The sequence below is a fragment of the Rosa rugosa genome, chromosome 2 (assembly GCF_958449725.1).
Source record: "Rosa rugosa chromosome 2, drRosRugo1.1, whole genome shotgun sequence".
NCBI lineage: Eukaryota > Viridiplantae > Streptophyta > Magnoliopsida > Rosales > Rosaceae > Rosa > Rosa rugosa.
This window is the reverse complement of record NC_084821.1, coordinates 3,653,041-3,670,211: the sequence shown is the minus strand read 5'-3', so window position 1 is coordinate 3,670,211 and position 17,171 is coordinate 3,653,041. Positions and strand designations below refer to the sequence as shown.

The window sequence follows — 17,171 nt, the reverse complement described above, 5'->3', positions numbered from 1 at the left end:
TATACTCAGACATATGGTATTGACTATCAAGAAACTTTTGCACCAGTGGCCAAGATGAATACCGTTCGAGTACTACTGTCATTAGCGGCTAACCTAGACTGGCCTCTGAAGCAGTTTGATGTAACGAATGCCTTCCTACATGGAGACTTGAAGGAAGAAGTCTACATGGATCTACCTCCTGGCTATTCTCTACCTTCACAAGCAGGAATGGTGTGCAAGTTGAAAAAGTCCCTTTATGGACTAAAACAGTCCCCCAGGGCATGGTTTGGAAGATTCAGCCAATCTATGAAACAGTTTGGTTACAAACAAAGCAACTCTGACCATACACTGTTTCTGAAGCACAGGAAAGATAAACTTACTGCACTTATCATTTATGTTGATGATATGATTGTGACAGGTAATGACCCGGAAGAAGTCAAGAAACTAGAAGCACATCTATCATCTGTTTTTGAGATGAAAGATCTTGGAGGACTGAAATACTTCTTGGGAATTGAGGTGGCTAGATCAAAAGAAGGCATTGCCCTATCTCAAAGGAAGTATGTGGTTGACTTACTGATAGAGACCGGTTTACTAGCATGTAGACCAGCAGATACACCGATGGAGCAAAATCACAAATTAGCAGAATATCCAGACCAAGTGCCTACTAACAAAGAGAGATATCAAAGGTTAGTAGGCAAGCTCATTTATCTCTCACACACCCGACCTGATATTGCATATGCTGTAAGTGTTGTAAGCCAATTCATGCATGCACCAAGTGAAGATCACATGGAAGCAGTACATAGAATTCTGAGGTATTTGAAGACAAATCCCGGTAAAGGGATCATGTTTTCCAAGAATAACCACACAGACATAGCTGGATACACAGATGCAGATTGGGCTGGTTCTATCACTGATAGAAGGTCTACTTCAGGTTACTTTACTTTTGTGGGAGGTAACTTGGTCACATGGAGAAGCAAGAAGCAAAAAGTGGTTGCTAGATCCAGTGCAGAAGCTGAGTACAGAGGAATGGCTCATGGAGTATGCGAAATGCTATGGCTTCGTCATTTGATGAAAGACTTGGGGTTCAAACCCAAGCATGCTATGAATTTGTATTGTGACAATAAAGCAGCCATTGATATAGCACACAATCCAGTTCAACATGATAGAACAAAACATGTTGAAGTGGATCGACATTTCATCAAGGAGAAGTTGGAGTCAGAAACCATTAACATGCCACATGTGCGTACTGAAGATCAACTTGCAGATATCCTGACGAAAGCAGTTTCTGGAAAAGTGTTCCACAGCTCACTAGACAAGTTGGGTATGCGAGACATCTATTCCCCAACTTGAGGGGGAGTGTTACATGAGCTGTAGCACACATGCTTTCCAGCAATGCTGCAGCTCACACATGCCTTCCAGCAATGCTGCAGCTGGAATTGACAGAGGTGTATATGTAACTTTTCTAGCTGTAATACAGATAGTGTAATCATGGTATGAGCTCTATAAGAGCATGATTGTAATTGAGTAAGAGTGTGCTTGAATACAGAAATACATTACCATTACCAGATTTGACATGGTATCAGAGCAGTTTGCTCTTGAGACCGATACCCATATCTAGAAATCTAAATTACCCATACCCATATTCCGCTGCCAGAATTACCAAGAGAAGAACTCTGTTCTTCATCTTAACCAAGCACCAGAAACTCTTAGCCATACCAATACCTTCAACAGAAGAACCTTGTTTCTTCATCTTAACCAAGTACCCAGAAACTACCAGCACCAGAAAATCTAAACCAATACCAAAGAACTTTTGTTCTTCCCCATATCCATATTCCTAGAAAATACCAAGAACAAATTTTGTTCTTCAGTACTCAGTACCCATATCAATACCAAATTCTATCCCATACCAAACTCAGAAAAAAAAAAATCAAACTACCTTGATTCCTTTCAGACCACTAGGTACGTGAACATCACCAACCTCAAGGGTGGTAAAGCTGGGTTCGGTACTGAAGATAACAATACTCCTTTCTACCATAAGTCTCTGAAGTTATCCGGCCGTACTGCACCACCTCCATTCCCACCAACGAAACCCGATCTGCAGCATCTCCGATCGAACCGCGCCTTCCACTCCACCGCAGTAGCAGCTCCACCGCAGCAGCAGCTCCACCACAGCAGCAGCGCTCCACCACAGCAGCAGCTCCATTCTCCGATCTGCAATTCCACTTCAGTTTCAGCTGACAGAAGAAAGAAGAAAAGAAAGGAGAGAGAGACAAAGGCTGGTCTCGGAAAAGGGAGGAGAAGAAGAGAGAAAGAAGAAGAAAAAAAAAAAAAAACAACTTTCTCAAAAGCAGAAGAAGAAAAGAAGAAAGGGACAGGCACATCCTGTCTCCAAAAAGGGGGAGGAGGCGTGCAACCAGCCTTGTCTGGAGAGAAAAAAAAAAAAAAAAAGGGGAAAGGGACAGGCACGTCCTGTCTCCAAAAAAGGGGAAGAGGCGTGCAAGCTTGCCAGCCTTGTCTGGAGAAAAGGAAAAAAGGCAGGCTTTCTCAAAAAAAAAAAAAAACTCGCAGAGGAACATCTCGCAGAGGAGCATCTCACAGAGGAGAATCCAACAGAGGAGAATCTCGCAGAGGAGAATCCAAGAAAAAGTAAAAGGTAAATTAGATTAGAAATTTTATCCTTGTAACGTCGAGCTTACTCGCTCAACCACATAGGTCCATCCAATTAATGTGGTGTCTAGGCTGATTGGATACGAGAAGTGCTAGCAAAGGGTCTCGTCCCCTGCTAAACAAGTGAGCTGAGCTCCGCCAAAATCGTTCCTCTACTACCTGGCTACATTAAAAGGAGTTACCGAAAGGTTGCGCGATAGGCAACACCCAAGGATCCGATTTCTCTTCTCTTTACTTAGTAAGTATTGAACCATGGCCATCGAGGAAGTATCTGCTGATTCAACCCACACATCGGCAACCAACTCTTCTCAACATAAAGGGCGATCATCATCCAATGATCATGGTCCTATTGCTCCAGAAAAATTGGACAACACCAATTTTTTTTCCTGGTCTAAACATGCGAAGTTGAACATCACCGGCCGAGGTAAACTTGGCTACCTCACCGGCAAGAAGAAAGCGCCATCTGAAGAAGATGAGGAGGGGTATGAAATTTGGGTCGAAGAAGACAGTCTTGTTCAAGCATGGCTCTTCAACTCCATGCACAAGGATGTCAGAGGAAATTATGAAAGTTTGGAAACAGCTAAAGAAATTTGGGATGCTGTCAATACTACTTTTTCAGTAGCTGAGCATAATAGACTCCAAAAGATGATGTCTGATACAAAGTACGAAGGCTCTGCCATGGTTGCTCAGTACCAACCACCACATGTCCGTAGCTTCCAGTCATCTTCATCATCATCATCTTGGAAAGCACCCTCTCCAGGACCCATGAAATGCACTCATTGAAAATTAACCGGGCATATGGTAGAGACTTGTTTCCACTTACATGGCTTCCCGGAATGGTGGGAGGAACACACTGCCCGAAAGGAAGCACAAGCAAAAGAAGTACAAGAGAAAGCAAGATCATGTAAGCCATCTAGCAACAAGCACCCAAAGAGTTATCGATCCAAAGGCAAACCTCAAGTCTCCCTCCAAATTGCTTCCCCAGACCTGAGTTCGAGTACAGCTTCTGATGAACCTCCTCACAGTGTTCACTCTGGTAACTCCACTTTTTCCTTCATGTCAACTTCAGGTACAACTTTTTCTTTGCTATCGAGTAACTCTGACTTTAATTGGAAGGATATGTGGATAATTGATTCAGGTGCAACAGACCATATGACTAATAACCCTAGCAATATTCACCATTTAACCCCAGTTCGCCGGTCTGGCGTAACTAATGCCAATGGTGATTCTTATCCCATTACTGGAGCCGGATCTGTCACTCTTACAAAATCCATTACCCTTGATACAGTGTTACTTGTTCCTTCCCTATCTCATAATCTCTTGTCTGTCAAACAGATAACAAAACAATTTTATTGTTGTGTAATTCTTTACCCGTGGTGTTGTATATTTCAGGACATCCTCACAGGGGAAACCATTGGGCGGGGTATTGAGAAGGGGGGATTATACTACATGGAGATGACCACTGCTGGCAATCATCGTGTAAGTGAAGTTCATCAGATTCAGAAAAGAACTTCCACAAATGAAGAACAGATCTGGTTATGGCATAAGAGATTGGGACATCCATCATTCGGTTATCTTCAAACTCTCTTCCCTTTATTGTTTCAGCATAATAAACCATCCGACTTTAAATGCAACACTTGCATTTTAGGCAAGAGTCACCGTGTCAGCTATCCGTTGAGCTCAAATAAAAGTATTGCCCCATTTGATCTTGTTCACTCCGATGTCTGGGGGCCTTGTCCACCAACGCCCTCTGGAATGAAATGGTTTGTTTTATTTGTCGATGATTGCACCAGGATGAGTTGGATCTACTTGCTGCGAAATAAAAGTGATGTTTTTCCAGTTTTTCAGACTTTTCATGCCATGATCCAAACTCAGTTCCAAACACCTATTAAAGTCTTTCGTTCAGATAATGGTGGAGAATATGTGAACCATCTCTTTCACCAGTATCTAGCTACCCATGGCATCATTCATCAGACCACATGTCCTCAAACTCCTCAACAAAACGGTGTGGCGGAAAGAAAGAACCGCCACATTCTTGAAGTTGCTCGCTCCATGTTGATCGGAGCTCATATGCCAGAATCTTTTTGGGGTGATGCCATCCTAACTACTGCTTACCTCATAAATAGACTTCCTACGCAAGCCCTTAAGTCTACAGCTAAGGAAACCAGTCCACCACCACAAACACCAATTCAAGCTCTTGCCAGTCATTTACCTTTACCACCTACCCATGCCCTTGATCCAAAGATTTTTGGTTCTGTAGCTTATGTACATATCCATCGAAACCAGAGGACTAAGTTGGATGCTTGTGCTGAAAAGTGTATCTTTATTGGTTATGCTACCACTCAAAAGGGATATCGGTGCTATAGTCCAACTACTAAACGTACCTATGTTTCCATGGATGTTACATTCCATGAACATGATCTACATTTTTCCCCGAAGACTACTCTTCAGGGGGAGAATGATATTGAGGAAGAGCAGTCTTCGAGGTTGTGTCCACCCTTGGAACCCATGGACATCCAAGAGCAGGGAAATACTGGAGAAACCAGAATTGAGCATGGAAATATTGAAAGGAGCAACCAGTTACCGACATCAGAAACAGATTCTAGAATCGCTGAACATGGAAATCAGCTACCAACTCCAGAATCAGCAGTGAGAGATATTTCTTCCCCTTCTACTACCCCATCAACACCAATGCTCCCTGAGGATGATCCAGAGGTAATTAATAACCCTGTGTTTGAATGCCATGATAATGTAAATTCTGTGCCTAATACTGAAATAGAATCAAGTGACATCATAGGGGTTCATAAATTGCCATTTCGGAAAAATAGAGGTCAACCAAAGGTTCAATATGAACCAGATCCTAAAGCCAAGGCCAAATATCCCATAAGCAATTACATGTCATCCCATAGGTTATCCAAGTCATATGCGTCCTTTGTATTTCATTTATCTGCTATTATCATTCCAAATAAAGTGCAGGATGCTCTAGCAAATCCTAAGTGGACTAAAGCTATGGAAGATGAAATGGAAGCCTTGCAAAAGAATCACACATGGGAACTAGTGCCAAAACCCGCAGGAAAGAGAGCTGTAGGATGCAGATGGATCTATACATTGAAGTACGGAGCTGATGGTACACTGGATAGATACAAAGCCAGGTTGGTTGCAAAAGGGTATACTCAGACATATGGTATTGACTATCAAGAAACTTTTGCACCAGTGGCCAAGATGAATACCGTTCGAGTACTACTGTCATTAGCGGCTAACCTAGACTGGCCTCTGAAGCAGTTTGATGTAACGAATGCCTTCCTACATGGAGACTTGAAGGAAGAAGTCTACATGGATCTACCTCCTGGCTATTCTCTACCTTCACAAGCAGGAATGGTGTGCAAGTTGAAAAAGTCCCTTTATGGACTAAAACAGTCCCCCAGGGCATGGTTTGGAAGATTCAGCCAATCTATGAAACAGTTTGGTTACAAACAAAGCAACTCTGACCATACACTGTTTCTGAAGCACAGGAAAGATAAACTTACTGCACTTATCATTTATGTTGATGATATGATTGTGACAGGTAATGACCCGGAAGAAGTCAAGAAACTAGAAGCACATCTATCATCTGTTTTTGAGATGAAAGATCTTGGAGGACTGAAATACTTCTTGGGAATTGAGGTGGCTAGATCAAAAGAAGGCATTGCCCTATCTCAAAGGAAGTATGTGGTTGACTTACTGATAGAGACCGGTTTACTAGCATGTAGACCAGCAGATACACCGATGGAGCAAAATCACAAATTAGCAGAATATCCAGACCAAGTGCCTACTAACAAAGAGAGATATCAAAGGTTAGTAGGCAAGCTCATTTATCTCTCACACACCCGACCTGATATTGCATATGCTGTAAGTGTTGTAAGCCAATTCATGCATGCACCAAGTGAAGATCACATGGAAGCAGTACATAGAATTCTGAGGTATTTGAAGACAAATCCCGGTAAAGGGATCATGTTTTCCAAGAATAACCACACAGACATAGCTGGATACACAGATGCAGATTGGGCTGGTTCTATCACTGATAGAAGGTCTACTTCAAGTTACTTTACTTTTGTGGGAGGTAACTTGGTCACATGGAGAAGCAAGAAGCAAAAAGTGGTTGCTAGATCCAGTGCAGAAGCTGAGTACAGAGGAATGGCTCATGGAGTATGCGAAATGCTATGGCTTCGTCATTTGATGAAAGACTTGGGGTTCAAACCCAAGCATGCTATGAATTTGTATTGTGACAATAAAGCAGCCATTGATATAGCACACAATCCAGTTCAACATGATAGAACAAAACATGTTGAAGTGGATCGACATTTCATCAAGGAGAAGTTGGAGTCAGAAACCATTAACATGCCACATGTGCGTACTGAAGATCAACTTGCAGATATCCTGACGAAAGCAGTTTCTGGAAAAGCGTTCCACAGCTCACTAGACAAGTTGGGTATGCGAGACATCTATTCCCCAACTTGAGGGGGAGTGTTACATGAGCTGTAGCACACATGCTTTCCAGCAATGCTGCAGCTCACACATGCCTTCCAGCAATGCTGCAGCTGGAATTGACAGAGGTGTATATGTAACTTTTCTAGCTGTAATACAGATAGTGTAATCATGGTATGAGCTCTATAAGAGCATGATTGTAATTGAGTAAGAGTGTGCTTGAATACAGAAATACATTACCATTACCAGATTTGACAACATCTCTCTCTTTGGAATCGGAACCGGAAGCCTCCAGTGAGAGGTGTTGTGCTGGACGTCGAAGTCCTTGTGCAAGTGGCTCCATTTTTTATCTTTGGCTATCGGAGATTCGGAGGCGAAACCAACCGGAACCGGAATAGGTTTTTGGAGGGGAGAGGGGAGAGGGGAGGGGAGAGGGAGAGACGGGAATTAGAGTCTGAGAGTTAGAGAGAAATGTAGCTTGTAATTTATTAATTATTTTGAGGTTAAATTTGTCTTTTCATTCTAAATTGGGTGAATGGGAAGTTTATCTTGAATTAAAATTAGGTATTTGGTCCGGACCCCAATAAAAAAAGTATGGTCCATAACTCCATATTCCTAAAATAGATGCATATACGAACTAAATTAAAATACTAACAAAAAGAAAAAAGAAATGGTATTACTCCACTTTGGAGCCGCTTCATATGACATGGGCTCATTTCTTTCTATTGGTTGGGCTAGAGCCTGGGCTTAATTTTGTTTCAACTTCTTTTATGGGCCCTGCTTCTCAGTTTGGCTCTTTAGATGTGGTTTCTCTTCCTATCACAAAATGAAAACTGACGGTCGACCGGAACAAACCAAGGGATGTTATGAAGGTAGCAGCTGAAGCTTTAAGACAAGATCAGAGCAAAGTTTGTTATAAGTCTAAGAATTTGGTTGGGGAGGAGTTACCTCCCTCATCTTCACCCCAATTTGAGCAGTAAGATGCGCATGCTATTAAGACAATTCAGTTTCTAGTTTTCCAAGCCATACACTGTGTTCTACGTTCGTTTGTGCTTTAATGAGTTAATCAGTAGAATATGAAAGGTCGGTCACGGATGGCTCTTTCTGTCATATCTCTAGGAACCCATTATTCAATGTAGGAGAGAGTGGTCCATCTTGACTGTTCAATTAATCTTGATTGAAAGGTTGCTAGTTGTCATGGATTGATCTGAAAAAGAGATCGAGAAAAAGCTAGTTTTGTCTTCGATTCTGTAGGCTATCGTGCGCGGATTTTCTACTACATTTTGATTTAGGGTTTAATAAGGAAAGCGAAAGCCAAGCCAATCAGCTCTTTCTCTAAGCCAGATCTATCATCTGTTCATCACCATCAAGTTACCCCAATATCGAGATGAGACAAATATATAGGACCCCCTCTGCCTACAGCTTGCAACTGCAACTGGTTTCAGTGTTTCAGACGTACGATCATTGTCTGAATTATCCGAACAATACAAAAATGAATTATTGAAGGCAATGAATCAATTCACATGGTCTTTATTGCTCACAGCGCATGCGCAGGCCGTACTAGGTGATAAACTGGTAATTTTACTAATATCATCCTCATTCATGATCCGTGGGCACTACATAGAAGTCGTCTTCTATAGATTATTTCTGATTTTCTGTGTGAGGTTTCATTCTGTTCTTTTGTTGAAATTAACCTAGCTAGACTATCTTATTTCTTGTTTCATTACATGATCTGTTGGACCGCGGTAGCATACGTCCATATATATTTGCTTCACATGCACTAATGGACCATACAAACATGCTTACATTCGCATCTATGTTTCCATACAAGTTGTTGTTTTTTCTCAGGTAACTTCTCCCTCAAGGACAACTTAATCGTTACCGAAGTAATACTGTAACTAAAAACAAGTCTTTGCTAACGGTAGATAACTCAAAGACTAAATAGATGCTTGTTTAATTGGGTAATAAGTCCTCAAAATAGATGATAATAGATGGCATGCATGTAATAGCTAGAAGCATGTATAGCACAAACTCCAGCCGGATCAATTTTTCCAAACACACATTAATAAATTTAAGATAATATATATTATATAGTTAATTTGTCTTGTTATTGAAACAAAAAATACAGATAGTATTCAAATAGAGATGCTATATGGAACACCCTTCCCGGTAACCCCAGGTTCTGAAAAGGGCTTCAAAAGCTCATAAGGCACAACCCCAGCTCCATTTCTGTTCTTCAGCTCAAAATTAGCATTTCTCTCATCAATGGTTTGTTCAAGCATCATCAGCCTCCCCTTAAACCGCTCAAACGCCGCCCTTATAACTTCGTCTTCAGCCCACGCGTCCTCCATCTTCTCTCCAATGTACTCCTCGTCCGGCGAATGACTAGACAAAATGTCTAAAACCGCCATCACTGTTGTGGCTTGAATTTGCGAAGGAAAGCACCGCAAAAGAGCAGCTTCGGGTTTTCTCATGAACATTTCCCAAACCTCATCGTCAGGGTCCTCCGTGGGCACATTGGTCCTTGCAATGGTTGGGCAATTAGGGAAGTAGCCTGCATAGGCATACTGACCAAAGTTGACTGCTGCATGGTGACCGGATGTAACCCAAAGCATTGTTGTGAGGATGTTGATGAGGTCTTGAGGGGTATTCAGGTCAGGCCACCAGGGTTCGTCCTTCTTGTCTCCGTGACCTACTGTTCTGATCTCTGTCCACCATGCTTTGAGCTCTTGATCAGTTTGTACAAGGGTGGAGTCTGTGTAGTAGTGATTTACATAGTCAGAGACCCATTGTTTAATGGCATCCCATAGGAGGAGTCCATCATTGGCGAAAGGGTAATCTTGAATTGTTAGCCTCAGACCGTGGGGAGCAGTTGGGTCCTCAACAGCCATGCCCCTAAAAATACAGAAACAAAACATGAACAAGATGCTAGCTATGTACTATAGTTATAGCATCTACAATAGAGCTATCTAAATTTATTAACGTTTTCTTTTCCAGTAAGTACTAGCTACTTTTCATTTGTTAATCTCATTAAATTCAATATGAAGCGTTCGCTTTAGCGACATTAACAAAGTAAATACCTGAGAATAAGGTCAGCAGGAAGAGCCTCTTGGTCGAATCGCCACTCCTTAGCATATGCAATAGAGCAAAGCTCCATGGAGTATTTTCCAGGTGAGAATGAGGTTTCAATGATGCCACCGGCATTTATTAGTGATTCACGAGCAAGAGCATTGATCTCCATAGTGTATCTGAAATGGGGATGCAACAATTTGTAGATTGGGTGCAACACACTCAGTTGACGATTGGTTGCGATTATATATGGTTCTGTTGCACAATGCGTTCTTAGCCTAGAAATTATGCACGGGAAGATACATTAGCTTAGCTTCAAATATGTTAAAAACATGGACATAAAACATTTGGTGTCAAATGGATCCTTGACTAATTAATTACCAGTGACTAACAAGTTGATGGTAACCAGAGTCATGAGCAAGGACATGAGCTTTGGCAATCCTCCAAAGCCAGACACCGGTAGCATTCCAGCTGGGTTGGAAGGCTTGCTTCCACTGAGGCTTCCCATCCATTGGCGGTCGAGTCAACTCAATGGCCAGCGGCCTTAGGGTGCCTTCTGGGGTAAGGAAGAACAATGTCCTCGATCCATATAGTGTTGTGCCTTCAATCTCTCGTACTTTGCTCACGTATGGTAAAAACAAATCATGGTAATCTAGTATGAACAACTTCTTTTCTCTTACGGCCTACATTTTACCAAATTATTCGAATTACATATATCTACCACAAAAATTTATACAATAATATATCACTGTTCATATTAAACAATATTGTGGTACCTCTTTGATGGTCGCAAAGCCTTTAATTTCTCGCTCAATCATTTCCGAGGTGATTGCCGATTCTGGGGGACCATACACGTTGGGATCCAATTCACTCTTCAATGGCCATTCCTGCATTTGTTTCCTTTGTTAGTTTAATGTTTTATCAGTATATTAATTACATATAAAAATAAAAAAATTAAAAATAAAAAAATTACATATATGTAGTACGACTCTAATGATAACTTCAGCGAATGCATTCCTGCATTTGGTCATAATTTTCAGTCACCTACTTTATGTGTCATGAATATTATCTTTGATCACTAATTGTTACTGTGTTTTGATTATCTTCAGCAACAACTACGGCCCCGATCGAAGAAAACCTATATATGTCGTTACTACTCTTACACTTCTTTTGCTGTAAAAACTCTTTGCTATGGCCTAGGGGTTTTGGACAACAAAAGGATCAAACAAATTTCATGATAATACATGTAGGCATGAATTTTAGTTGTAGCTAGCGACATACTTTGTTAGAACTAAGCATGTGACTTTTTCAAATCAATCTTTCATAATTCACTCATTGCACCTACAGTTCATACCGTCACCAACTTAATGCTATATGGGTTGAGACCGGCAAGAGTCTGCCTAGCGAATTCCTCGTCCCTAAACCAGCAGAATTTGTCTCCTGACAGCACACCAAGAAAAAAAAAATGTGATCAATTACAAAATAAAATATGTATTAAAAACATAAATAGTATAATCTTATACTCTTTAACATGTTATATTTTTAGATTGTCAATTTAAAATCATTGATTGGGACGTGCAAAAGATTCTGATCTTGATCGATTTACTTACTATTCATTGTTTCTGGGGGCACGAATCGCAAAACATCACCTCCAGAAGCCAAAACATTTACTAGTCTGGGAAGTATCGCTTGGAGAACCCCCTGTTCCTTAATTGAAGGAATTGAAGGCAACTTAATGCCTTCATTGTAAAGTGAGTCTATTGACGTGAACAATGTGAATCCAAGATTAGTGTCATTGATGGCTTTCTCCAAGGACGGTACTACTGCACGCATGACAGCGTACATTGTCTTTGCTGAAAATGTTAACTGCTTCACCTCTGAGAAGGCTTCGTCTCTAGGAACGTACACCTTGTTGCTCCTTTTCTCCGAATATTTTTCTAAATGAAAAACAGAAAAGTATTTTCATTTCATTCTCATCTGTACATACCATTGGGGTACATGGTTTAATTATAATAACAATTTAAAACCTTAAAGTATTAAGCTATTCGGCTAGAGAACGTTATTTTTGTACCTACTTCACTCATTGGTCGCCCAGTTCGACATCGCCTGGGATAGGGGAATTCTTTGCTTCCTCCAAGAACCGTTCTTATAAGCTTTAGACTCGAATCAGGATTCCCAAGATCATTGTAAACATCGTAATCGTATATTCTCTCAAAGCTCTTGCGCTCTCCTTGGCCATTGCCGCGCAATGTCACAAGCTCCTCTTCTCTTAGCCTCACCAATGCACTTGGAGTTTGAGATGGCAAATATGACTGCGGTACTCAAACACAAATTTATCATTCACAGTAGTTTTAATAACAAAATGCTACGTGTGTGTGCGCGCGCGCTCATATATTCTTATGTACGTCACTTGTTGTATGTGGTAGCATCATGATCACCAACCACAAAAACAGTGGTCGATATATATAATCTAACAAGTAACAACATAGCATAGCATACATAATTATTTGAATCTGACCTTGTTAGTGAAGAAGACCCTCTTGGCTGGATTGTCATACTTGGAGTGAAGCCATGAATTACAGCTAAGGAGTACAGGGCTATTAGGCAACCCATCCAGGACAATATCCTTGAGATACATCTCTTTGTGGTGCTCATTCTCTATTAAAACGGCTCCCGCTTCTCCAAAGTCTAATGGAACTTTAAAATCTGTCTCGTATATAATCTCACCCTCCACTCGGCGACTTCGGTGTGCGAACCCTGTTACTGGCTCCTTCTCTAATCCAGTTTCTGCACCACAAATTAATGAAACCATTCATTATATTACATCTTCTATGCATAAGTGGATCGATCTGTATCTGCCAATATTGTTTTGACTAATATATCCACGTTGGTTTTTTTAAGTTAAAAAAAAAAGAAAAGAAAAACAGCCTCTATCTCTTTGATCAAGTGTATATCGTTCCGTCGTGTTACAGTCAATGTAGTTTGTTGTTTTCAATCCCTAGACCTCGTCAACTAGGAGTCTGGGTTCATGAAGTCCGAGTTGCATTTTCCTTTCCTCTTTTACGTTAATTTGGATCAGTTAATGGTTTGATAAACTTCATTAACTATATGATACTTACTGGGATCAAGGTGAGCGCTAAGAAGCTCCATGAATAGCGTTTGACCAAGCAAATCTTTTAAATCATCTAGTCCTCGAGCTAAACCCATGTGAGACAGAAACCCACCAACTGTAAGCGTCACCGTTATGGTTGCTTTAACACTGATGAACTTCTCCTTGTCTACTTCTTTGGTGATCACTACTTCTACTTCTTTCTCGAGCGCTGCATCTTCATTCTCCGTCACCACTTCCATCACCTCAGTGGTAGTGGTAGAGGTTATCGTTGTCGTGGTCATCGGTCCAGGGGTGCTAGTATTACTAGTACTGCTGCTACTGCTACTGGTACTATTAGTACTACTTACGGCTTCTATGTTGTTGCTATAATTGTTACTAGATCCAACTCGAAGGTTTTTGTGTTTGTTGGGGAATGAAGGACTTATTGACCAGACGGAAAGTGAAGTTCTGCTGCCTCTACTTCCATGGATGAACGGCTTGTTCTGAAGAAAGAGAGACTGTGATTTGTGAAATACTCTGGGTTTCAACATCTTTTGCTACAGATGGAGACTGAGTGTCTTAGGTTAATTTGATTGCAGGTGCCCAGATACCTTTATGTAGGGGGGCACAGAGAGACCACAACATTAAAAAAATTAAAAAAAATAAAAATAATTGGAAAAAACAGAGACCTGGAACAAATGAGAAGCGTGCTTATTAGTTGTACTATGAAGAGCCGCAATAATTGAGGGAATAATGACAAAAGAAAAAAAAACAAAACAAAAAGGCTTTGAGTATAAGCTTGTTTTTATTCCATACTCCACTACCATTATCATTGTCATTTTGATATCCTATATTTATTGTCATTAACTATTTCATAGCTCAGTATCTAACATTGTTGTAATATTCCAGAGCTGGTGAACCGTGACTTATTGGCTAACTGACATAATTAACACTACAAAGATCATAAGTTTAATCTTACTAGCATTGAAAATGAAGAGTTTAGGGTGTGAGGAATAGGGTATAGATAAAACATATAGGGCTAATTACTGTTTAGTACCCTGTGGTTTGAGTCGAACATCAATTCAGTCCCTCGACTTTGAATTTCATCAAAAACACCCCCACACTAACCATTTCTCGTCCAATTGATCATTCCGTCGTGATTCCGTTATATTCAACCGTTAAGTGCCATGTCAACATTTCCAACTCAGTAAAAGTGGGTCCCACATGGAAGGAAAATTCCAAAAATAACCCTGACTCCATTCCAACCCGTAACACAATCCCAAATTCCATTGAGCTTAATTTTTCCCTCCAAAGAAAACCTAAATAGCTATATCTTCCCGCCCAAAGTAATCAATTTGCAGAATTGCACATTTTGCCTCAAAGTAATAACATTGACCTGTAAATGTTCCAAAGTAACAACATAAACTTTAAAGTAACCAATCATGGATTTTTAAGTACCAATCAGATATTGACTTCAAACACCAATTCTACATTTGAAAGTTTAACAACATCAAACATTCTTAAAATGCAACAAAATAAGCAGCCCACATGTTTACAACATCTCAAATGTTTGCATTTCAAAATAGCTCTAATCATCCTCCAAAAAAATTAGAGCTAGCAACCTAGGTAGCACAAAAAATGTTAGGGCTTGCTTATCATTCCTCAAAGTTCCTCCTACTTTCCCCCTTGTTTGGAATTTTGCCTAATCCTTTGTGATGATCTGGAAGGTGTTGGGGTTTGGCCTTTTGATGCTTTACTTGTTGTCGGAGGCCTTATCGTTGTTGAGGTAGATGTGGCAGCAGCAGCAGCTTTGGTAGACTTGAAATTTGTGGCGGCGGCGGCAGCTTTGGTAGAGTTAGAAGGGGTGGCAGCAGCTGCTTTCCTAGATGCATTCAATGCAGCCATCTTCTTCTACACTCACAAAAAAGTTCAAAAACAAGAATATAATGAACAACACATAAACTACAAATGTGATCATCTCAGAAAAGTAGTACTACTCCTTGTCAACTTTTAGCACAAAATATGAAATTTCACTTCAAAAAGGGTACTGCACTACTGCAACTTATCCAACTTTCAGCTAAAAATATGAAAATTTGAGAAAAAGGTTACTGCAACCCTTCCAACTTTCAGCTACGTATATAAAAGTCTCAGGAAACATGTACTGCAACTTATCCAATTTCAGCTATAAATACGAAATTTCCAGAACAGATGTACCGCACCCTATTGAATTTCAACTACAAATATGAGATTTCCAGAATATGTACTGCATCATATCCAATTTTAGCCAAAAATATGAAATTTCCATAAAATATGTACTGCAACTTTTCCAATTTTAGCCACAAATAAGAAATTTCCAGAAAACATGTACTGCAACCTATCAAAAATGGCAGATATAAATATTAAAATCTCATAAAAAGGACATCAACAACAGTAAATCGACAAAAAGAAAACACTGATCCAAACAAGCAAAAACAATATATTCAATATAATGCCAACTTGTTCACATGGCATTGCTGAATTAGACCAGACCAAAGATTCCTTATCGAGGAAAAAAAAAAAACTGTGCAAGAAAAGGACATTTCGATCTCCCACAGATGTCAAACCCTATATATCTTCTAAATCCAATTCTGAAATTTCAAAAACCTCAACCTCAAACTCCAACACTGAAACCCTTTCATCCCAATTTTGAAGATTTGAAACGAAACCCAGAAACCATTTTCCCCAATTTCGAATATTGGAAACCTTAATGTCAAGAGCTTAAACCCGAAACTCTTTAATCCCAATACCCTAAAGATTTGATCACTGTAATGCAAAACCCAAGACACAAACTCACCGTAATGAGGGATTTCATCTCCATCCTTTGTTTTTCTGGGTATCCAAACATCGAGCACGTTGTCGGGCATGTCTAGATCTCCAGCTTTCAATTGGTCTTCTCCTTATCAATCTTTTGGGTGTCGCTTTGAATTATATCAGCCTTCTCCTTCTTCGCGCATTTGATTCCTTAAATTTTCTCACGATTCTTTGTTTTCTCCACACTGGTCTGATTTGGAACTGTGAGGGGTGTTGATCGCGTAATGGGAAGTTGTAATGGAAATTGGGGTTGTGTTACGGGTTGGAATGGAGTCAGGGTTATTTTTGGAATTTTCCTTCCATGTGGGACCCACTTTTACTGAGTTGGAAATGCTGACATGGCACTTAATGGTTGAAATTGACGGAATCACGACGGAAGGATCAATTGGACGAGAAATAGTTAGTATGGGGGTGTTTTTGATGAAATTGAAAGTCGAGGGACTGAATTGATGTTCGACCCAAACCACAGGGTACTAAACAGTAATTAGCCCAAACATATATATGTTGTAGAGAATTGGAAAAATTGTATTGTATTGTATTCATCTCACCATGAGGTTTATATAGGGTTACATCATGTATACAAAAGGCAATACATAATAGCTATACTAATCAATCGCACATTACATGTATGTCAATCGCATACATTACGAGTCTGTCAATCGCACATTACAAGTCTGTCAATCGCACACATTACGAGTCTGTCAATCGCATACATTAAGCAATACCTATTGCATGAATAGTCATTATCATTTACAGCTATATATATATATATATATATATATTTGTTCAAGTAAATCCAAAATTAGTTCACTGAAAACAGGCCTAAAAGTTACTGAACCGGCTGACTAAACCTTTTGCAGTCATCTTTCATCACCTGGGGCGCCTCTGCCCCAAAATAGAATCGAAAAAATAATTTCCGGAACCGGCCTAAAAACACGTGAACCGGCCACCGGAACTGCTGCTGCACCTTGAACTGCCAGCCTTAATAATTCCTCTGTTCCAGTCAACCCAGACCCAGACGAGCCCAAAAGAAGGAGCAGCCCAGTTAGTG

At 40.3% G+C, this 17,171-nt stretch overlaps 2 protein-coding genes across 2 annotated transcripts; one reads left to right on the top strand and one right to left on the bottom strand.

Moving 5' to 3' along the window:
- The first annotated feature begins 2,623 nt into the window (after positions 1-2,623).
- LOC133732470 (uncharacterized) lies at positions 2,624-3,429 on the top strand. Its single transcript, XM_062160027.1, has one exon. It carries the CDS (start codon positions 2,899-2,901, stop codon positions 3,427-3,429), a length of 531 nt encoding a protein of 176 aa, XP_062016011.1. The 5' UTR covers positions 2,624-2,898.
- Positions 3,430-9,190: 5,761 nt separating this feature from the next.
- Positions 9,191-13,936, bottom strand: LOC133734091 (linoleate 13S-lipoxygenase 2-1, chloroplastic-like). The gene is made up of 9 exons (XM_062161741.1): positions 13,299-13,936; positions 12,698-12,966; positions 12,251-12,491; positions 11,790-12,116; positions 11,534-11,619; positions 10,956-11,066; positions 10,561-10,862; positions 10,191-10,457; positions 9,191-10,005 (listed from the first exon to the last, which is right to left on the bottom strand). The coding sequence occupies exons 1-9, from the start codon at positions 13,819-13,821 to the stop codon at positions 9,246-9,248; spliced, it is 2,886 nt and encodes a 961-aa protein (XP_062017725.1). The 5' UTR covers positions 13,822-13,936; the 3' UTR covers positions 9,191-9,245.
- Between the last annotated feature and the right edge of the window lie 3,235 nt (positions 13,937-17,171).

Excerpts from the sequence above, each read along its gene's own strand:
- LOC133732470 (XM_062160027.1), top strand. The coding sequence starts at position 2,899 with ATGGCCATCGAGGAAGTATCTGCTGATTCAACCCACACATCGGCAACC.
- LOC133734091 (XM_062161741.1), bottom strand. The coding sequence starts at position 13,821 with ATGTTGAAACCCAGAGTATTTCACAAATCACAGTCTCTCTTTCTTCAG. Across the intron at positions 11,620-11,789 it reads GCCCCCAGAAACAATGAATA|GAGACAAATTCTGCTGGTTT; the intron begins GTAAGTAAATCG and ends GTGTGCTGTCAG. Across the intron at positions 10,863-10,955 it reads GCTTTGCGACCATCAAAGAG|GCCGTAAGAGAAAAGAAGTT; the intron begins GTACCACAATAT and ends GGTAAAATGTAG.